Source organism: Crotalus tigris, unplaced genomic scaffold (genome assembly GCF_016545835.1).
Source record: "Crotalus tigris isolate CLP2741 ecotype Arizona unplaced genomic scaffold, ASM1654583v1 scf7180000024472.5447098, whole genome shotgun sequence".
In the NCBI taxonomy this organism is placed as follows: domain Eukaryota; kingdom Metazoa; phylum Chordata; class Lepidosauria; order Squamata; family Viperidae; genus Crotalus; species Crotalus tigris.
Window position 1 is genome coordinate 3,020,824 of NW_024100643.1, and position 22,960 is coordinate 3,043,783.

At 35.7% G+C, this 22,960-nt stretch overlaps 1 protein-coding gene across 7 annotated transcripts in view; it reads right to left on the reverse strand.

Annotated features, from left to right (window-relative positions):
• Window positions 1-18,014, reverse strand: part of HOXB9 (homeobox B9) — a 45,899-nt gene extending 27,885 nt beyond the window's left edge. The window contains exons 1-4 of one of the 7 annotated variants that reach the window (XR_005555487.1): window positions 13,490-13,751; window positions 12,759-12,926; window positions 4,740-11,528; window positions 3,321-3,342 (exon numbers count right to left, since the gene is read on the reverse strand). Coding sequence is in view for 3 of the 7 variants with exons in the window: in XM_039333145.1 (XP_039189079.1) it covers window positions 12,759-13,326 (568 nt within the window). In the remaining 4 variants the exon portion in view is untranslated. Of the gene's footprint in view, window positions 1-3,320; window positions 3,343-4,739; window positions 11,529-12,758; window positions 13,752-13,807; window positions 15,303-17,913 lie in introns of those variants that run through there. The other 6 variants (XR_005555488.1, XR_005555486.1, XR_005555485.1 and 3 more) reach the window with 6 other exon arrangements.
• Between the last annotated feature and the right edge of the window lie 4,946 nt (window positions 18,015-22,960).

The following is a 22,960-nucleotide window of genomic DNA, read 5'->3' on the forward strand; positions in this document are numbered from 1 at the left end:
AAAAAAATCTAACTGTATTTTTTTAAGGTGGCCTCTTAAATTGCTTGCAGCTGCTTTTAATGTTTTAGGATAACTGTCCTTGTTTCAACATATTCATTATTATCTTAATTTTAGTTTTATTTATTTATCAGAGATCATATTGTACTTTTTTGCAATATAAATATTGATACATAGCATCCCCTCCTAAATAGATAGTAAATACATAGTTTAGATAGTTTGCATTTATCTTTCATCCAGAAAACTCAAGTTTGCTTATGCCTTCGTAACTTTGCCTTTTATTCTTAGACTAAGTTATAAAGTAAGATTAAGCTGCAAAATATATCAGAACTACTCTATAAATGTTGTTGACAACTGGCAATAGAAATCTGGCTCTCCTTAGTTCATGGATATAACGCATTCGTAATTTGATGTAGAAAGTGCAGCCACATTAATTCTGTCCACTGGCTTTCAATATCTTCAGTCTTGATACCCTTCAAATTACTCATGGCTTTAGTGCTAGTCCAATATTTTAATTATTAAGGGCACTGATTGTTAGATGAGCAAACTAATAGCAGACAATCTGCAATTGTTCCCAAAGTGGCCTCCCAATTGTATTCCTCCTCAGTATTGCTGTATTACAATATTGTATTGCCATACTGAGAAATGTCCCTTCTTACTTTAGCAAATGCTAATTTTCTCTGTTGTTTTGGTTTTTCTTCCTTGGATTTAATTTCTATCTTCTATTTGTCTTTTTTTTCTTCTCTGATCGTGTTCTAATTTCTGTCATATGAAGTCCAATGTTCAAAATCTCACTAGATGTGTTTAATTCTGTGTTTCTCAATCTTGGCAACTTTAAGATGTGCAGACTTCCAATTTCCAAAATTCCCAGCCAGCATGTTGGGAGTTGAAATCCACACATCTTAAAGTAGCCAAGTTTGAGAAACTGTGTCTTAAGTACAATTAAGTACACTTACTTCAAGAAAAAAAATATATGAACCTTGGACTATCTGTGTTCTGAATTTAGTCACAGATGCACTGGCTGGGGAATTCTGGGCGTTGAAACCTATATATTTTGAAGTTGCCAAAGTTGAGAAACACTGAGCATCAGACTTGATCTGAGGGAAATTAAAATATCAGAGAAGAGGTAATATTTGTCTTTTTCTGCAGCCACATCATATTGGTGGCTCAAATTGGGTTAAAATCAACCATTGTTCCAAGTTTCATAGATATTCTTACGAAGTCACATATATTCCACACATAACTTCTATATTAGATTTTGTTTCCTCTTTAACGAATTTTATCTTTCTCTTCTTTTATTTTCAGTTTTTTGTTCCAACCAATCAGGACATTTAATACTTTATTTCTGTCTTTTAGTATTCCTGCCATTTAGTATTTTATTTCTATAATTGAGGAATATATATTCCACCCAATTTTGTATTACCTGCAAATATGATTAGCATACCCTCCACCTCTTCAACCAAGTCATTAAAAATATTGAAGAACAAAGGACTGATTACTGAATCTTGTGTCACTTAATTTGATATCTCTCTCCGATTTGATGAGGAACCATTAATGAACCATTTTAAATACGATCTTTGAGCTAGCCATACATCTACTTAATTGTCATGTCATCCAGCACACACTTAATTAGCTTGCTAAGCAGCACCATGTCTTGGGTATTTGTTTACTGTTACTTGTTTATTGAAGTCAAGGTATTTTATGTCATCAGTATTCCCACAATCTACTAACGAAATTATCCAATCAAAAAATGAATTAACTGCCTGGCAAGATTTGTTCTTGACAATTCCATGCTGATCTAATTACAACATTGTTTTCAAGGAGCTTAAAGAATAAATCTTTAATTATCTGCTCTAGAATCTTCCAGGATATCAATTCTGACTAATTTATCTATAGGTTATTAAAGTTTTCTTTCTCTGATACTTGAAAATAGAGATAATTCCTACAGTCATTTGGCACTTGTGAGTGGTCATAGGTCCTCTAGGATTTTCAAAAATATGCCTAATGATCTACCAGATCATCAGCTAATCTGTGTAGTATGCTAGGGTGCAATTTTTACAACACTATAATTTACATACATTTAAAATAATTTTTAAAAAATCCCTGATTATGTTTTTATCAGTCGCAAAATTCAATCTTTCCCCAACATCCTTATTTTTGCAATTTCTTGGTGGAAGATATACTTTTTGTTGGAGAAGACCAACAAAATAGCAGTAGAATATCTATGGCTTTTCTTTATTAACACTACTAGCATTTTTCTCTTTTTGCTCAGTATCTCTCTATTGATTTATTTTGCTTTTCTTTTGAACAAACCTAACCCCATTTTATTATTATTAATATTTTTTCATTCAGTTAATTTAAAATAACTTTCCTGATAACAGCAGGACTATAGTTTCTTAGTGAACTACCTCTCTTTTCATTTTCTATAAACTGATTTCCCTTCTTTTATATGAATTTGTCTTGTGGAAGTTTGCCATTATGCAACTACAGTAATCACTTTTTGTCCAAAAATTTACTTAACATGAAAAAAAAACCATTTCTATTGTGTGATTTGCACCAGCAGGGTCAATTTGCACCAAAGATCTAAAAGTATGCCAAGACTTTTTTCTGCCAAAATTACTTGAATATTTTCCTGCCAAACCCCTTTCCTGTCCTCACTCACACATTTCAGATGTATTATAAAGTTGTTCTAATTTTTTCTCATATCTTTCATTTAGTTCTTCATCTGCAATAGCTGCTACTCTTACAATGGGACTTTATCATCAAAAGTTGTATCTAATCCTTTTACTCAAAATGAAAAGGAAAAGGACTTATGTAACACTAGAAACCCAGTTGGACACAGCACTAAAGCTACTGAAGGATCCTGAGCTTTAGGACAAGCTTTTAACCTCAGCTAGAATGCTGCATTATGTGGACAACAATAACAATAAAGAATTCAGATATAATTCATGATGCATTCTATTTCTTTGTCATAATAATCATGCACATTTGAAGTACAGCTGCAGAAAAGATGACAAAAATGCTTTCACTGTATAGAACATGCAACAACGAACAAAACATGTTTGAAAAATTTAGTGCTTAAAGGGCTTTAAAATTTAGAACCATACAGTATCAGTTAGTGCACATAGATTACAACATTCAAATCCATGACCCATTAGCCTTCTTTTTCTATTAAGCATAAAATAAGAGAAGACTGTATGCTCTCTTTTTGGTAAGAATTTAAGCAAATTCACATTTAGATTCTTAACTCTTAATGGATAGCATCTGAGCTAAAGTGTGACTTGTTTGTTTCTGACACAGTACATTATCTCAACTCACCCACTGCAATATATGACTTGATGTTCTCTGCAAATACAGATATGGCAATTTATTAAATAATCTCTGATTTAATATGATTTTCAAGCTAGCCAATTCTTCAGTCATGTTTATAAGCTCATCTAATTAGGATGGTTTGTTTCAGTTCTTTAGTTTTATTTTCTGGAAAACTCTGCTCAAGCACTACTTTCTATTCTTTCTATCCTAGATTTTCTGCAGTGAAGAGAAATATCAAAAATTCATCTAGGCATTTGTAATCTACAAGTTAACAAGAGTTTCATTTTCCAGTTTTCAGTCAATCTAGAATAAGATCTTATAAGGGGAAAGATTATTTAATTTATAATGAGGCTGTAGTCTCTGAGAGTACCTTATCTTAAATCTACTCAATAAAATTATTCAGTGTGCTTTATCTTGACTTTTCTTTAATAGAACATCTAAGATTATCTCCAGCTTTTGGTAACATAAAACTTTATTTAAATCTGAAGAAGTTCAAAGGGTAACAATTTGAGTTTATGTTTCCAGACACAGAAAGTCAATTATTATTCATTCATTGATTTTATGTTCTCAGAAATGGAAGGTCAATTATTATTCATTCATTTTCATCCCACCACCCTGATAACGTCATTATATAACCCAAAGCCTACTTACTATATGAACAAACTTATTCTAACTCTTTGCATTCAATTCTCACTGCTGAGAATTCTGGGAATTAAAGTCCACACTGCCCGTCCAGAAAGCACACAGATTGGGAAAGATAGTTTTACTTTAATAGTGCATGTACTTCCCAAAATAAATTAGCAATATCAAGTTTAATAGTGATAGTACTTGCTTTCAAACTACTCTGGTTCACAAGATTTGCACTATGAAAAAAGTTAATTGTACCTCTCTCCTAAATTCATATAAAAGTTCTTCCATGATAATTCTTTTACTGCAAGCACTGAAAGAATGATTTAAATCATGCCTACTATGAATTTAATCTCATTCTAAATTAGACTTTTATGTTTAAATATGAAATATTTCAATTTGTAATGCTTCATTATTGATATTTGAGAGTGCTTAAGAGTTTCCTCGCAAACATATTTGCATACAATTAACTATTTTTCACACAAAGCAGGTTGTGCAAGCCTTTGAGACTTGAACTTGTTTTAGATGTTTAGATGTCAGCAATGACCTAAAATTTTTTAGCCTATCTTTGGTTGGTTTGCCTATTGTTCCGGGTTCAATTGAATCAGACCTAAGTATGATCTTACATGTGTACATATTTTACAGACTATTAGACTTTGTTCCACTTTCAGCAGACTTCGAAAACTATTCAGAAATCTGAACTAGTATAGAATACTGATGCTAAAATGTTTAGTCTAGAACAGGGGTAGGCAACCTTGGCACTTTTATGACTGGTGTAGAAGATACATGAAAATAATGTTCACCTTGAGTTTGTCTTCTGGTGGTTCATATAGTCACATCCAAGTCATTTTCTTGGTATGGTTCCTGATCTTCACCAATGGTTCTCCCCATCAAAGTAATAATCAGAGCAAACAGTGAGAAGTATTACTGTTACTTTTGGAGTTTTAAGTAATGTAGCTTAAGTATCTGAAATATTCTGATTATAACATATTTTCTGTGAAAAGCTACCTAAGCTTTAAGATTATCTATGTCTCCTTTTCTTTAATGGGTTGCATCTGAGAAATACTTAATGGCAACATAAAAAAAGTGGCTAAAAGAAAAATTACCTATTTTATTTGAAACTCACTGCTCCTAAAATATCTCATCCTTTCTAACTGCAAATATTTATTTTTCAAACAGATACTGCTGCCATTGCTGGATTCTTGGTTTTGGGTCTCTAGGTTTTTTTTCCTATTGTAATTTTGGTTTGGTTTCTTCAATAAATTATTCATTTTTTATATTTGCTCCTATATTTTGCAATCTATTTTAATTGATTCCATTTGGGAAGAAAAAAAAATAGTCTACACATTATTATATAAACAAAACACCACAACTATAAACATCAAAACAATGTTGGCATCCATATAATAAAAAGAATCACATTTTCATGAATACTGACAATATATTTTATTGGATGGATGAGGACTTCCTTGTAACTTATTTCTAATATTTTACATCAGACACACAGGTTAGGTTTATACAACCAGACTAAAATAAGTTTGTGATGATAGCACATTCCAATCTTAGCAATTTCCAGATGCATGAATTTAAACTCTTCTAATTCTCCTGGCAGCGTGGCCAATGCTGAGAACACTCTTGAGTTGAAGTCCACACATTTGGACTTTGAATAGAGCCTTCAGCGGCTATTAGGCTAGTAGTGGCAACAGTTCAGCAAGAGCTAGATGGAAGGTTACATATTCCTTATGTTTTAATCTGAATGAAAACTGTTTAAAATTTCATTCTGGGTCATTCACATAGCCAAAGAAAGCAAAGAATTCTCTATTTGAGATTATTCTGCTAAGCAATAAATACAATTCAACAAATATGGCATAAAACAAAATTAGCTATAAACACATACTTTTTGTTCAATAGATGTGATTTGACTAGGTTTCAAAGATATTGAATCCTTCCTGGTCCTCTTAAATATCAGCACTGCTTTTAAATAAATATGAATAATACCATGACACATGTAAAGATTATTTAATAAAGTATTAAATAAAAATTTAGATGCATAAAACAGTATTAAAATTTCTATAAGTCCAAGCAAATTATTGTTTTAGGAACTCACATACAAAATGTGTAGAAATTTACAGAATTGAAAAGAACTTTATGTTTTTAAAGACAAAGTCTTTCCTATAACTTGAAAATATTTTGTTGTTTATTTAGGAAGTAAAATGTGTTCCAATAGTCATTCCCAGATTTTAGCCATGGGAGAGAAGTTACAAGATTTGTAATCCAAGTGGATATGGCAGTGGGGAAAACTGTTTTAGATTTTGGTTTGCTCCCTGTTAAAAAAGTACATGGTTTGAAGTAAGCATCATGTATCAGAGAAACACCACTGTATACTTTTAATGTGATTTTTGTTTTAAAAATTCAACTTTAGCGGCAAAAAATGAGCAACAAATAAGTTCCATTCATGGTTTTAAGAGTGAAGTGGCTGCAAATTTGGTTTGGCAAAAAAATTTAAGAGGGCAGTGCAAAAGAACTGATTTAAACATCTCTCTTTAAAAAATGTGGATGTATTGCCTCCCTTAAGAGGAAAATAAAGTCAATACTTGGGGGGAAAAGGAAAATTAATATTGTAACATTCAAGGCGACTATATTCATAGAAATGAAATGTTTGTTTACTAATATCACCACCTCCTGTTCAAATTATAGATCTGGAAATTGAAAACAATTTGCAAACCAATGAGGTCCTGAGGGTTGGCTACATATTTCTTATTAGAACTCATTCTAATGTCATCATACTTGAGATGTTAATTCCAAAGGGGCAACTTCAAATTCTTAGGCAATTGTTTTATCTATTGATTGCAAAACTTCTGTCCTAGTTAATACTTAAAATGACCTCTAGGTGGCACTCTCTCAAAATAAATTAATGATTTTTTTAACGAATATGTTAAAACATTTAATATTTAAGATTAAGTATTTTAAACAAAACATTTTAGGATTTAATATTTTGTTTTTCATTTCTGATTATTTTCATGAATTAAGCTTTTCTTTAAAAAAAAGTTAAAAGTACAACTCTAAATCTGTTGACAAGTAAGTATAATCAAGTAAGTATAATTAAGTGTAACAGGACTATTTTCTAAATAAATCCTGTGTCTATTACAGTTTAAAATAATAAACCTGTACTTGATTTTAGAAATAATCTCTTAACTCAGTACAGGATCTCTGGCTACAGATGCAACCTCAAGGGAGAGAATGTTTTCAGTGAAAAAAAAAAGTGCTGATTTTAAAAGAGCCACTTCTGACTATGTATATGTATTCATGTGTGCATTCAGGCTTAGGAGAATGGAGGGACTCATAAATTTACATGGCTAAGACTTTTTCTTTTTAGTTTTATTTTTTTCTTGTGATTCCTTGGAGCCTTTTTATGAAGAGCCATAACAGGACATGGGTCTGCCCTTTAATACAAATAATTACAGTTAAAAACTGTTACAAGAGAAGAACACAGTTACAATTAAGTATGATAGAGAAAGGGATAGATTCAACTTCAAGGGAAATTTAGAATGTCAATAACTGTTTGATCTTTTTCCAGTCCTAGATAAATAAAAGGAAGAATGCTGAATGGTTATTTTCAAAAATAGTAGCTGCCTAGAGTGGGATCTATTCACAGGACAAGAACTCTTTTCTGATTGAGATCAAAGCTCTATGTATTTAATAGTAGCAAGTAAAAAACTTTATAAGACAGCTATTAAACTAAGTTTAAGAGTATTTATTATTTTTTAAATTTCTTTATGTTTATGACCCCCTTTGAAGCTATATCCCCAAAACTAAAAATCTATGCAGTATTACTCAGAAATAAAGTCAGCTAGATAGCAAACAGGAAACTTGCTTCTAAATGAAGAGAAACAGGATGGGATTCTGTAAGAATTCACTCTTCTGTGCAAAAGGAAACTCTATTTAACTCACTAGGATTTATATTTAAAGATCATGCACAGGTGAAGCTGTTAGTATACCAATCCTAAATGGGCATAACTTTAAAGGAAGGATGAGCACCAAAACATATTCAAATTAAATTTCAATTAACAAAGGGAAATGATATATTTATCTAAAATTAAGAAGTTGGAGAAGTGCAAAACAAAAAAGTCTATAAAGATCAGGATAATCAAATGCCCAGCACTGCTTTTAGCAAAAAGGCCATACATTAACCAAAGATATTTTTTTAAAGATGTTATGATGTTCAAATGATGCTTAATGTTTCCTTTCAGTTCTGTGACTATTAAATATGCTTCTTTTTGGCACCACTCTATCTTATATTTGCATTCCTATATTATAGCCAATCTTGATTAAGCAGGTGAGCAGGATCAGATCTGATTAATATTTGGATGGGAGACCATCAGAAAATACTGGGAATGAAGATTTGGAAAGGGGGAAAATCCCGAAAAGCAGCAATGGCAACTTGGTATTGCTAGTATTGTTGTGGAAAACAATACACTAATGTGTCCATGAAGTTACCAGGAAACTTTAATAGTGAGAAGATTAATTTGTATGGTATGAATTACAATGTGAGCTGGTATGAATTACAATAAGGAAGTCTTGTTTCCAAATAAATATGCATACCAAGTCTCAATCTTCCTTTGCAGGACCAGAATCTAGTTACTAAAATGTTTTCTGACCTAAAGACAGTAACTATAATGCTACTGTGCATCTAGATGTATGGTGAGGAATTAAGAGATGGTTAGACAAACTAGCTCTGCATTTCTGAAAACTATGAAGATAACTCAAGAAAGCATTTAAAATTCATGCATATTTATTTTTAAAACAAATAGAAACAGTTTATATATACCTATCAAAAGCATCTCTTCATTACCAGGAGTCTAACACTTTTCTGCCAGCTGCTAAAACTGTTTAAACAGCACTTTATTGATTCATTCAATAGCATTGCATTCAACAGGTGTTAAGGTTTTGAAAAGATGTACATTTTAAAGTGAAAGAAATTATGCTCCAACTAAAGTTCATGGTAGTCTGTTTTTTTAAAAAAAAATCTATCCTGTTAAACTGCTTTCTGCATATGCTTTTGAAGCTACTGATTCAAGCAATTAAGTCTTTCTTTAATTAGCAACCGCAAGGCTGTTGGTAATTCTTCAGCAAAATGGTTAAGGGCAAAACCTCTTTTTTTAAAAAAAACAACAACATTATTTAACAGCAGGTAGAAAATAAGCAAGATTGTTTCTTTGAATGGTTCTTCCATGGCTATAAACTGCTAGAATGTTTTTGAACAACTCATTCAAAGAAACCAATGCGGTCTCCATCTGTACAGCATTTTAAACTTCCTTAAATTGGATTTCTTCTCTTCTCTGTTAAAGGATGGCTGAGTCATACATCGCTTGGAGGAGCCATAATGGAGAAACCTATTTCCAGTCTGTTTGGATTGAGAGAGGCTGGTTTTGGAGAGGACTAGTTTTTAGCTAACCGAGTGTAACCATATTTCACTCCAAGGTTATTTCAGGTTTGTTAATATTTGAAGAAGAATCAGCAAGTGGAGAATTTTTTTTAGCCAAAGGTATAAATTATGTCCACTAGGAAGGGTACTTATAGGACAAGCTACATTCCTTTAGCCCCAAGGTTTCTATGCATATTCTGAATATTCAGAGCTAATATAACATCAGTGAGAAAAGTAACAAAAAAACTAACTTGCAGTTTTTATTTTGCCAGCAATTCCAGAATTTTTGGACATTCAATCAAGAGCACAGACCAGGATAATTAAAAACATTCTCTCAACCTTGAGAGTGATGGAGGATTTCTAAGAAAACATTTCATTGATTTCATCTCTAAATAACTAAGGAATGATATATTAAACTTAAAGCATGTTTTCTATTGTAACCTACACCTGAGCATGATGTCACTCAAACTTTTTCTTTAAATCCAACTCAGCTCTAGAACAGCCTGAAGTTCAGGGTGAAATCCAACTGGATGTAATCAGTCCAACTGAAGTACTTGTGTTTGTTTTATATTTCCATATTAAGTATCTTTTTATCAATGGAAGGATCAGTCTTAACACGTTCATAATATGCTCATTCCATAATTCTCTCTTTTTTTTTCCTCTTAGGATTTTTTAGGAGAGAGATTTTGGAGACCAAAGGCCAAGAACTAAAATCCAAAGTAAAACGAACAGATCACAGATGTGAACATACAAGAAAGTCCCTCCATTCACAGGTATCTTATACTTTACTTCCAGTTTCTCATTTTGGGAAGGTGATAGGAGAAAATTCACCTTACAGTCCCAATGTTTATCTGGAAGTGAATACTATTTCATTTGCAGGATTTACTTCTTAAGTAAATGGGATTAGAGTTAGACCATCTCCTCTATTATTCAAATCCAAACTATAATTCAAATGCAAACTATGCAAAAGCCAGCAACTCCTTTTAGCTTGAACTGGCCTACTACAAGAGATGTATCTTAGAAATCAATCCATCACAATGGCCAGGCAAGATATTATGTTTTTTTCTATTCATATTTTCCTTCACAGGACAATTAATTTCTGGATTCCAGAAATCAAAAACTCTTAGCAATAATTGGGAAAGCAATTATTCCCAATTAGTCAAAATTCCAATTATAGTTAGAATCCAGAGAGCCACACAATCAAGTAGCTATACCAAAATCTAAAGTGAGCGCAGCCTGAATTGACCCAAATTTCCTTAGAAAGGGAAATTAAAAATTAGTTATTCTGTACATATATCTGGATAATATCCTATTGATATTTTGAAGGACCTTAAAGGTCTGCTTCTTCACCCAGTTCTTTGGAGAAGATGACTGGTGCCCCTTTCTTTTTCTCTCTGAGTTTATATTCCTTCTCATTGTTGTTCTTTTGTCTTGTGTCAATTTTGTCAATTTTGATTTGTTCTTTGTTTTTAAATATTTTTTAAAATTGTCAATTATCCAGAATTAATGGGAGTCAGGCAGCATAAAAATAATTATTATAGTTGTATTGTCCATCGCATAGTCAGCCTGGATGTTCAGGCTGAATTTTGCATTTTGTCTGCCTAATGAGTCCTTCCCAAGGACCTAGAATAGGGAGAGTTTGTTGTTTGATTGTGTTAAAGGTATTTGTCACAGGATGTAAGCTATTCAAAACAAAGCTACCTTTGCTAATTAATATTATTGTTAATTTGAATGGAGCGTACTTACTGCTTTTATGTACACAGTCTCTATCTGTATGCATATGTGTGTGTTTGTATTTTAAAAAATACTATCACAATTACTAGTAAAATTTCTAAACATATTGTACCCCCTTTTTGTACAAAAAAGTAAATTCTGAATGCCCTTCAAAATTTCCAGCTCTGGATTCTAGTTTTATAAGAAACATAAATGCTGCTCAGGGAGCGGGACAAATGGATCCTTCTCAAGTCAACAGCAATTAGGAATTTTCTTTGATTTTGAACCGCACCATTGCAACCTGCCTCCTACTCTTGGGCCTTGGGCGATGGTAGTTGTTCACCTCCACTGCCTGAAGATCTGATTGGGGCTTGGGTAAGGAAGAATGATTTTCTTGGGATTGCTCAGCTGTCCATTTGATCTCATTTCAAGTCACCACAGGGATGAAAGAGTCCTGCTTATATAAACTACTGTTAGGATATGATTTGTAAAAGTTGGCATTAACATTTCAGTTAAAAAGTTCTTTGCAATTATTTGTAATATCCAATTTTTTTCTTTCTTCAGTTGACTATATAACATAGAAAGGTGGCAGTAAATATGCACATATTATTAGGAAATTTAAAGATACTTGAGTTGCTTCTTCCAGGTGGATGTTATTCACACAATAACTAAACCAGGTCAGATACTCAGCAAGTTCATTGGCCCAACTGGCTAATGTCGTAAGGGTAGATTGGGTGTTTTGTCTTGGCATGTTCTGCAAACTAGTTTATGGCTCAATGTATCATGAAAAGCCAGAAAATGAGTTAATTCAATTACCTGCATATTGCTTGAATGCAACCATAGCGAATGGCAAGGAAAATATATTTAGGAATAGCATACCAGATTTTTTTTTTTTAAACAGAATCTGGACTAAAAGAGGATGGGCATCAAAGGATTTTTTTGGGAGGGCACAGATTTTCAGGGCAACAGATATTTTGCTCTTCTGCATTTTTATCAAGTTCTACACAGGAAAGCTTCTCTTTAGATAGATGCTCTTTATAATTTTCTTTGTACCCAATGCAGGTCTAATTTTTGCCTCATATTCTGAAGTGCAGAGAGATGGTTTAGGCCTTGAAATCAAATACTGGGAATTATTATCATCATCATCATGGGTTTCTTCTATTCTGCATGTGTAACTGACATTTTCCCTTCTCCCAGCATTTTCTACTTTCCACATCTCATTTTTATTGCATGCTTTTTTTAAAATAGTATTTTTATGAGTATGGTCCTCAACTGCCTTACAAGTGACTTTTTCCCCAACTGTCTGTCTGTCTGTCTGTCTGTCTCTCTCTCTCTGTGTGTGTGTGTGTGTGTGTGTGTGTGTGTGTTAGCAGTTGACCAGCCACCTTCCTCTCACTCCACTTGTCAAAATCAAAAAGCCAATCTCCCCTTTAATTTTCTAAGAGGAAAATTGTTTCTAACCACTTTCTTTTACAATTTTAGCCTCATAGCTCCAGTTTTGGGGATTATATGTATAAATCTGTAGTTAAATTCTGCACCAAGAGAATCAAGGCATACAAACACTTAAAAAAAAAACCTCTGAAAAAAATTATTTTGAAGGTTATCTTTTCCCTCCCCTCCCTTGTTGCTTTTACAGAATGCCACCTCCTCTTCCCCTTCCTATCCCCGCTGTAAACTGACCCACCTGGTGAAGCTTCATCAAGTGCAGGGAATTCTAAGGATGAGGATTTTTGCAAGCCATTTTTCTTTGCTGCTTCTTCTTCCTTATCCCTGTCTTCTTCTTCTTTGCTTCTCGCAGGCTTAGGTCGATAACCAGGTTCCAGCCGGACAGACACCTCGCAATTTCTTCCATCTGCAAAGTATGAAGGAGAGGATGGGAGGCTACCTCGGGAGGATAGGTTTCCGTCGGCAGCAGAGGATGGTTGGTCAGAAACCTGTTTCGGAAAGGTAGCTAAAAAGAGTTCCGGAAGGGAACTGGGACGGAAGGGTGACTTCTGAGTTCGACTTTGGCGGATAAAGAGAACCGGCTCTTTCCTCTCCAGCTCCAGGAGAGGACCTTCTCCCCGGCAACCTGGAGAAAATTTCCTCGCCTCTGGTTCCAAACAGAAGGAATCTTGGCCTTTGCGTCCGGGATAGTACAGACAAGAAGAGCTGCTTTTATGTGAGAAAAAGTCATGATGAGGAGAACTTCGCCAACCCGAGTGATGGAAAGGGAGAGGAAAGTACCCAAGGCCGGACGAGGGGTGACTCATGCCTCTTTGCCCATTGAACCTCCGCCTCGCCCGCTTAGCCCTCGGCCCGGCGAATCCTCCCCAAGGAGAGGTTGGCGTGGGTGCGTAGTTCTAAAGCTCAGCTATTGGCTTCGACAGGCCTCACAAGGCTAAATCCTCTGGAGAGCAGTGGGGTTGCACTCACCAAGATAGGTACCCACGTGTGCGTGACTACGAGAGGAAGAACCTCTTTTCAGGCGAAAGGCCTCCAGCAGGACACTTATCTATTGGAAAATGCACCGGGCTCCCAGCCACTTCCGGCGGGCTAACCAATCCTAGATGGACTTGGCTTTTACGGACATCCCCCGGTGTCAATTTTAATGGCAAACTTTACTGCTTTGCGAAAGGATTCATCTTTTATTTCAAAAGAAAGGAAGAAAGCGGAGGGGGGGGGATATTCGCGGCAGACGTCTGCTGCAATTCATCCCCGTCGCGCCACTCCTCCCTCCGCTCATCCACTTACCCGACATGTAATCTAAAGGAGGTGCCAATTGCGCAGTCTTGTCTGAGCCCCAAACATTTTGATAGGCACTTGACCCGGCCTTATCTACTGTGCTGCATTCCTGTTCTGCGTATCTGCGCTTTGTGAACCTCACTTCTGCCTGTCGCTGCTCTTAGAAGGCCGGCGACACGTAGAGCTGGAGACAGGACAAACGCGAGGCCTAGAATGGAGACAAGGCTGCATAACAATGGTTGTAAACATCGCCGAATGCGTGTATTCTACCAGTGGTAACAAGCATGTAGTCGGTTTCTCTCATGACCACCACCATCAAGTTTAAGTTTAGCTGCTTTAAAAAAACATGCATGTTGCTTTTGGTGGTTATGCTCTGAGAAGTCATATCCTGGGATGGAATATTTTAAAGGGGGAAGCAAGCCAATTTCTTCCATTCCTCCTTTGTCCAGATTATCCATCCCTCCTCAGCAACTGAAAGCAGGATGTGCAATGGTTAAATGTAAATAATTGCATTTAACAAAATGTGCAAATATGCACATCTATAATTGCATGTGCTCTTGTATTTAAAAAAGGTCACTCATCTTTGTCCAAACACCAACAATCTTTGGAGATCAGTTTGTGCTTTAAGAGATGCCAAGAAGATCATTTCTCAACTGGAGGGTACAGCTTCCACTGATTTCTGCCCAATAGGCTTCTTATACCAAATCACATATTGCTACATATTGCACTTGCTATGTAGAAATAAGTCAGTTGATTCACAGGTATGGGTCTTCAGAGTTATACAATTGACATTAGCCTGAGAAGGGTCACATTTGTGCAGTTTAATTCAGGCTGTACTCAGGTCTGTGGTCTGTCTTAAAGGCTCCAGTTGGATCACCATCACTGCCTTCTCTCTTTTATTTGCTCTCCAAAGAGGTCTCTGTAATCTGAATGTGATGTAGACAAAAAAGAATAGAAGTAAAGGTAGGTGGATCAATCTGAAATGTCTGAAGCATGTGTTAAACAACTTTATAAACATAAGCACAGGCAAGTCTGATAGATATCTACTTACTTATTCATTGCTTTCAACAATTTACAAGCCTATAAACTAATCCATCAATTAAATATAAGTGTGCAACTTCCAAAAACTACATGAAGAACATGGTTCTATGGAGAATAATTTCCCATTAAAATAATTGGAACCAGATGAAAAGGGAGGGTCATTTTCTCCTTATCTTTTTCTCCATTTAATATTAACCTTCTTCCTACACTTAGCAGGAAAATAAACCCAACTGAGCAAAGTAGGAGTTATTTCCAAGAAAAATGAGATGTGGTCTTGTTGTGTGCTTAGAAATATTCTCATTCCTAACAGTATAGTTTATTTTGATCATTTGGAATAACACCCCATGTACATTTATAGGAAATTTGGGCTGTCTTTTTTAAGGGTTTGTTTAATTGAACATTGCCAAACATGTGCAATCTAATCCAATTCTAGGAATAATTAAACCTTTTGGAACATCAGTTTGACAACAATGAAGGAATTGAGGCTGTTTTTCCTTCCATTGTCTTGGGCATGGGAAAACAACTCCATCAGCTTGAAACTGTTACTGATTCTTTAGGGGAGGTGCCTGAACTTTCCTGCAGAACTTTCCAACTGTTCCAGGAAGAAACAGTCTTGGATCATAAACAAACTTTCTCTGAAAGGAAGTTCTACTTATATAAAAGTGCTTTTACATAAACAAGGCACAATCTCATGGGAAAATAGTCCCTGCTAAGTACAGTTCAGTGAATTCATTTAATGAGTAATAGTGAATTGCACCCCAAAGTGCCTAGAAACTGTGAATATTGCTACACCAAGCAACGATAGAATCTGTGAAGTAAAACCAGCCAATCAATTAATTCACTATATCAATCCAGATTAATAATAGTGAAATGTGCTACATAGGAGGCAGAGGAAAGGCACACATTTAAGGACACACATTCACAGTAGGCAAATGGTAAATTTCAGACAGCAAGTTTTCTGTCATGCAAACAATTAAAATTTTATGGTTGGGGAGAGACCTTTTTTCATTTCAGAAAACCAACAGTAACTGTCCCTTTCTCACAATTTTTAAATGATTCTTCTCTGCATTTGATTTTTTTTTTCTTTGAATTCAAGGTTGGACTGCAATCATGATTTTGTTGGTGGTATGTTCTCTTGAGCAAATCTCTTTGATTGGATTCATGCATCTATATAAACCATGACTAACAAACTGTAATATAGTTACACATTAAATGCTAAACTGATAACAGTTATCTTTATGTACGAAGTCAGATATTGTGGCTTATTTAACACTGTATTCAAAAGTCTTGGCTTAGCACAATATATGAACTCAGTCACTGGAAGGAAGGAACAAAAAATGATGTGATACAGATTGTTCAGCAAGGTTATTTTTTGCTTACTTGTTTGTTGAAAATGTTTTGAGGAACTTTTGACCAAAGGATGTTTATTAGGGAGAAAGGTCATTGAATTCCTCAAGACATATAGCACTGCAGAATAAATGGGTTTAGGCTTATACCACACAACCACTAAAAGAGGATCATGTCAATTTCTCAAGAAAAACACTGCAGAAGTTATTAAACTGACACCTGTAAATTAAGTAACACCTTATGAAAATAATACATAGTCAAAGCCAATGTTTGAATTTTATTAAAATGATCCAATCTATTAATTCAGAAAATTTCTATACTTTCTACCCTTGAGTGTGGGGTGGGCTAGGAAGAGCCACTGACTTCTTTTAACATCTTGATTTTCAAAACGGAAGAAAATTAAACACACAAGTGCACAATTTTAAAGTGTGCACTTCATTTTTTGCAGAAGTGTTAATTTAAATTTTCTATGACTCCTTCCTGAAAACTGTAAGAATATTTTGGTGACAATCCTGTATTCCCATTTTGGGGGGAAAGTGCCACTGAATTCAATGGGATATAATAATAATAATAATAATAATAATAATAATAATAATAATAATAATAATAATAATAATAATAATAATAATAATAATATTTTATTTTTAGTAAGCAACTATATGATGAATTGTAAAGTTACAATCCTGTGTTGATTTCCTCCAGAGAAAATGAAATCAAGAGAACTTGTCTTTAAGGAGCTAGCTATAATGATGTACTATAAACTATTTTATTTACTCATATTCATGGTCATTATTGCAGTTACACACAAGAGGCTGAAGTATCTGAAGTATTATAAGCTAAGACTCTCTGAATCCCATTTGGATCTGAATCCCATTTTCTGAATCTTATTTTTAACTTCACTAATTTGCCTCTGGAAAGTGTATTGTCGAAGTTTCCTTTCTTATAACCCTGGGAGAAAGTTTGGGGGCCTCAGCCTTGATGTGTAAGGAAAACATAACTGCTTTCCCCAAAAGCAGAGTTTGAAGAGCTTTCAGAGGAATGTTCTGTATGCAAAGGGAAGATCTAACTATCTATTTCCAATTAGCACACACACACAAAGTAGTTTCATACACAGAAATATGCAAACAGATGTTTATAATGATTGCATATTTGTGGTGTGTGTGTGAGAGAGAGAGGGGGGGAGGGAGGGAGGGGGGAAGGGAGAAAGAAAGAACATTATTCTAACTGCCATCCAAAGACTTTTGCACTTTGGAGAAATTTTTCCTTAAGGGTTCAAACTAGGAAACAAACATTACAAGCCACAAGATCACATTTAGGATTTGAATTCACAGAAATTCAGAGACTTTGGCATTCATATGCCTGGGCTCTGAATACAAAAAAAAAAAAGAATGTGCCTCAATGGAGTACAGGTGAAGGATTTATCAAATTAAAGTTCTGTTGGTCTTAAATCTACCTCTGTGTGCCTTCCTCCAGATATGAAGGACTACAATACTCAACCTTCCCTGCCAGCAGACCTTTATTGGCTGAGAAGTGATTAAAGCTGTGGAGAGTGCAAGGCTAGGGAAGATGAAGTCCCCCTGTGCAATATGGAGACTGGATAGATTATGTGGTCCATGAATTTTAAATAAAACAGTTGTAATTTGGATCCTTTCCCCCTCCCCAGAATGAAGGAAAGAAGTACACCAACTGAAAGAAAACTCTGTCCTAGAAATCTAAAAAGTACTCACTACATTCATTGTGTTTAGGTATGCCCGCTGCTCACAGTCATGCAGACAATAGCTAGTTGCAGTTTTTCTTTTACACCTACACTTGGTGCAGAAACATCAGACTGGCCACAGAATATTTCTGTTCCTGAAGCTACTAACAGGAACTTGTGTGTGTGTGTGTGTGTGTGTGTGTGTGTATGTGTGTGTGTGTGTGTGTGTGTGTGAGAGAGAGAGAGAGAGAGAGAGAGAGAAACTTTATGGTCCCTAACCCTTGGACTATGGGCACTAAATAAAATAAGCACTTTGGTTACAGTAGTCTTTACCAAACTAGTACCTACTGCAGATTATAGGAGTTGATCTTTAATACCTCTGGAGAGCAGCAGGTTGGGGAAGTGTACCCAAGTATTATTAATTAATAAATCTAGATTCATTAGAGTATTTTTTTCAAAGAGAGCCCCCTGAATTATATGGTGGTAGCAGCTGGATTTATTCCCTCTTCTCCCATCCCAATTTTGAATAAAGAGAAAATATTTGTATCCCATCTCTGGGAGAAAATAAAAAAAGCAAAGGGAGCTAGCTAAAATTGAGTCAAAACTTCCTAAAAATTCTTAACCACAAACACAGATTCAATGCCAATTTTAAAATTAGGGCAAATGCTTTTGAACATGGACAGATAGCCTTCCTTCCATATGGGTGCCACCGTAGTCCAGAACTGATGTGAAACTTCAATTGTAGCAAAATCCAGCAATTTATTATTACTGGGTGGACAAATTTTGATTGACCATATGGTTGTTTCATCGTATCTATAAAGTTTAGGAAAAACAATAGAGTAGATCTTGCCTGCCTGGTCTGTAAGCATTAGCAACACATGTGATGCTGTGGGATCTGTTTCAATATCATTCTCCTTCTCTAGATCCTCCCAGAAATTCCTAAGTGAATTTAATCAGGCTGATTTCCAAGGGGAAGGGGTTGTTAACTATCCCATTTCTATGATCTTTGATCCTTGTTCCAGCCTAATATATAGCTAGCCTATTTTCATGGTTTGAAGAGAATCAGAATTTATAATTAAAACTATGACTATACTCTAATGCAGGGAAGCTTATTCCATAACCATTTTTATTCTTTAAAACATTTCACAAATGTTTTACAATGGGATCATAGTCGTGACAAATTGGATTACAAAGGAAATATAAGATTAGGACTTCTGATACGTTGTCATGATCCAACAGTGCTGGTTTTTTGTTTTTAAATACTCCTGTCTCATCCTTCAGTGTTTAACGGGCCTGGCCGTTTGGCTCAACCTATCGTCCCATTTATGCCAAATCCCTTTAGTCTCCAAATGCTTTGGTTCCAAAAGATCAGTCAGGACATTTGAAGCTCCTGCCTTTTAAGGAAGCCAGGTTGTTCGCAGCAAGGTGAGTCCGATCTTTTAAGAAGGGAGTTTGAGAGCGGGACCCTCCGACCATTCAAAAACTCGGATTTCTTTCTTACTACCGTATAGATCTCACCAAGGCGCGGCTCCCTCAGCCCTTGAGATATCCACGAACTCAAGAATGGGTCTAAAGCGTAAATGCTAGCGACGATAAAAGGCGTAGATTTGATAAAACTCGTGTGCCTGAGAGATGACGATTTCAACATTTCAAATCTCCTTCTATATAGATTTTGCAATATCGGCCTGGCCAGACGTCCATATTTGAAACGAAACAAAAGCGGTTAATTAACTGGTTCCTCAGACTTTAAAAACAAAAGCAAGTGAAGAATATTCCCCACCCTCTCTTCCACATATATATCCACCACCGCCACAAAATAGCACTTCAACCCAACTAATTAAAAATGGGCATAATCCATACGAACCAGCTGGTCCGATCTAGGGGGGATGGGGCAAAGAAGAGAAAAGAGAAGCCAGCGCCGGAAAAGGGAAAAATAAATCAGGAAAGGAACAAAGAAGGAAAAAGAAAATGCCAACACAAAAGCGCCTATCAGAAGAAGGCGACTTTAAAGCAAATGAGACATCTGAAGCCCCTCTAGGTCTCCAGACATTACCCTCAAAAGGTTTTATGGTGTTTTTCTGTGCAATGTCAAAGTCTCTGCCCCCCCAACTCCCCCCCCCCGCCCCTCTTCATCGCCGGGAGGGATGTTCTACCCTTGGCCAGATCTCCTTTTCCTTCAGTGCTTGCTTGAAAAAGAGGATTTATTTGGGTCCACGTTGAACTTCTCCAAGCATTTATTTACAGAAATCGTCTCTGCTTGTACAAAAAAAAAAAAAAAAAAGAGCCGAAGGCGCTGATCCGAAACAACTGAAGAAAGGGGGGGGGAAACGAACCCACGGAAGGAACTCCTCCTTTGTTCTCCCTCGCCCAAGCAGTTAGAGCTGCAGCCTTAGCAAAGGGAGTGCAGTTCTGTTCTGGGTATCCAGAAGAACTTTCCCCCCAAGAGGTAGAACACGCATCTCCCATACTTCTGCAGGAGATGCTGGGAAGTTGTAGTCTGAAACATCTGGTGGCCACTGGGAAGCAAATATCTGCCAAACCTGATTCCTATAGTGCAGAAGGGGGTGGAGATGAAGAACAGAGACAAAAAGTGGATAGTATCAGTATTTGTTATTTCCCTGTTAACAGAGGAAGTTTTGGGTTCATCCTTTGTAAAAACTATTTAGCTCTATTTTAGAGGTAATAGCTCAATTTTTGTATGTTTTCCATGTCCTAAATTAGGGAGAATGATGATGCTCTCTTGGAGCAACTGTGGTTGAAAAGAATTCTGGGCCCACAAAACAAATGAACTGGCTTCCCAAAATGTCATAAACTATCATTTCAAAGAGTCCAACCATATCTTCAACCAAGCAGGGTTTTTTTGTGTGAAATGGATTTATTTTAAATATTTATGTCCTTTCCCCAAATATCATAAACATTTTCTTAACTGCGATTGGAAAGAAAAGCTAGTTTGAAGATTTGTAAGGGTAGGGAAGTCTCTCCTACTAGTTAGAGAAATGTTATATTTGGGAGAAGTTTGACTTTGAAGGTCAAATGTCATAGCCTTGAATATGCAGTTGGGTTATTAGTAGCAGGCTGCTTTCCTGGAATGCAAGTGAAAATCAGGAAATGAAGAAACAGAGCATGAAGAAGAGGTAGCCCCTTTGTTCTTTTCAGAAGGACTGGATGCTGCTAACTCCCTGTCTGGAAGAATTATGGTTCATGGCTAGTCTAAGACAATTTGTTGCCTACAGTAAACATTCCAAATGGTGCTTCCTCCTCCCACAAGATAAAATCTCCTCTCTCCAAGTTATCCTATCTAAAATCACTGATTAAAATTAACCGAGAGTATGACCTATGTTGCTTGCAAATTCAGATCCTGGTAGAGCAGCATGTGGCATATCAAGCTGTAACCTGCTACTATCATGCAGATTTCCTTATTCCTTTGCCAAATGACAAAAGTGTGGGTGCTTTCCATTATAAAAACTGTACACAGTCTGTAACAAGAAGCTATTTTGGCCTATCCTGATCCCCTCACAGATTTACCCAACTAATAAGAACTGGAGTAACATGTTTTCTTTTTTTATTTCCCCTTAATTTTTGAAAGAACTTTAGTGGATTGCAAAACAATGATATCTTTATTGCTGGCATCTTGTCAGTTTCTCCATGTGGCTTCTAGAAATGGAGGACAGGGAATAGAACATAACCTCTGAAAAATGAAAACATATCTCTTGCACTGGTTTTAGTAATCCCTTAGGTTGAAGGACGCTGGACATCCCAAGGAAAATTGTTTTGGAATTTAACCTTGCAGCTGTCAGCTGGCCATCAACCTTGCATTATACGTTGCAAGAAATTATTTAAATAAAGAAAACTGGGTTTAGGCCTAAATTGAAGTGATGAGGAAGTGAAAGTGTTATCTTGTTGCTTGGTATTTTTATGTAAGGTCCTAATAGTCCAATTGTGTCCTTTCATTGGCCTTGCACAGCCAACTTTACTTTTGACTTTTGGTCCTGGAAAAGCAAAATTTTCTTTGGCATAAAACAATCTAAGGCTTTTTCCTCTGAATGAGGTTAAGGCATTATCCACCTTTCCTTGTGTCAGCACAAAACAACCAGAAAATTGGCTGACTGCCGTCAATTCCTATCCTGCCTCTGTTTCATCTGTCAAATCCTTTTGTTCTTCATTCAAACTTTTCTGTTTTGGTTTTGCCGCTGTCCTCCTTCAGCACATCACAAGCCAGCAGGGAATCCACCACCCATTGGATCCCTGAGCAAGATGTTACAGCTCAATTCTGCTTTTGGGGAACTCTGCCTGGACTTCTCCAGGTTGGTTTTTTATCCCTCCTAACATACTTTAATTGGACTTATTTAAAACTAACCTAAAATGAAGGAATATCTTGTTTTCCATTTATTGAACAGCATTAAATAGATTAACATTTAGTCAATATAATGAGACAAACTTGGGAAGATGCCAGGTTAGAAACAGACCCAGAAAGGAAAGCTCTTATTTCATTGGGAAAGTGATTGAAATTATATAACAAAGATACAAACAGATTTTTAATAAAAACCTAGTTCAGATGCAGTCTGTCATTATTTTCAAAATCCTGTGATAGGATAAAACAAGGATACTACAACTACTCAGATTCCATTTCAAGTTGCAAAGACACCTGCATCTTCCAACATGCTAAGAGCATGCATGTGGACATTCTTGCAAAGTGTGTTATTTGAACAAATCTGAAAGATAATGGGTGACAAAGGATTGTAAATTTGACCCACCTTAAAGCTACAGCAGAATAGTTATGAATGAAAGGAGGAGAACTACTAAAATAAAAGTATTTTTTCTCCTTTGATGAAGTCTGATAGCATAAAATTGTCTAATTCATAGGCTAGAATTTAGAACAAAATGAAACCAACATTTTGGGGAAGACTGGGTTTGTCAAAGTTTCTGGTGTTGCTACAAACGGCAAGCAGTCAACAACCCTGAGAGATTTCCAAGAAAACATACACCAGACATGTCACTAGAAGGCAAAATCATGAAACTGTGTCTCACTTACTTTGGCCATATCATGTGGGGGAATTCACTAGAGAAAGCTATTATGT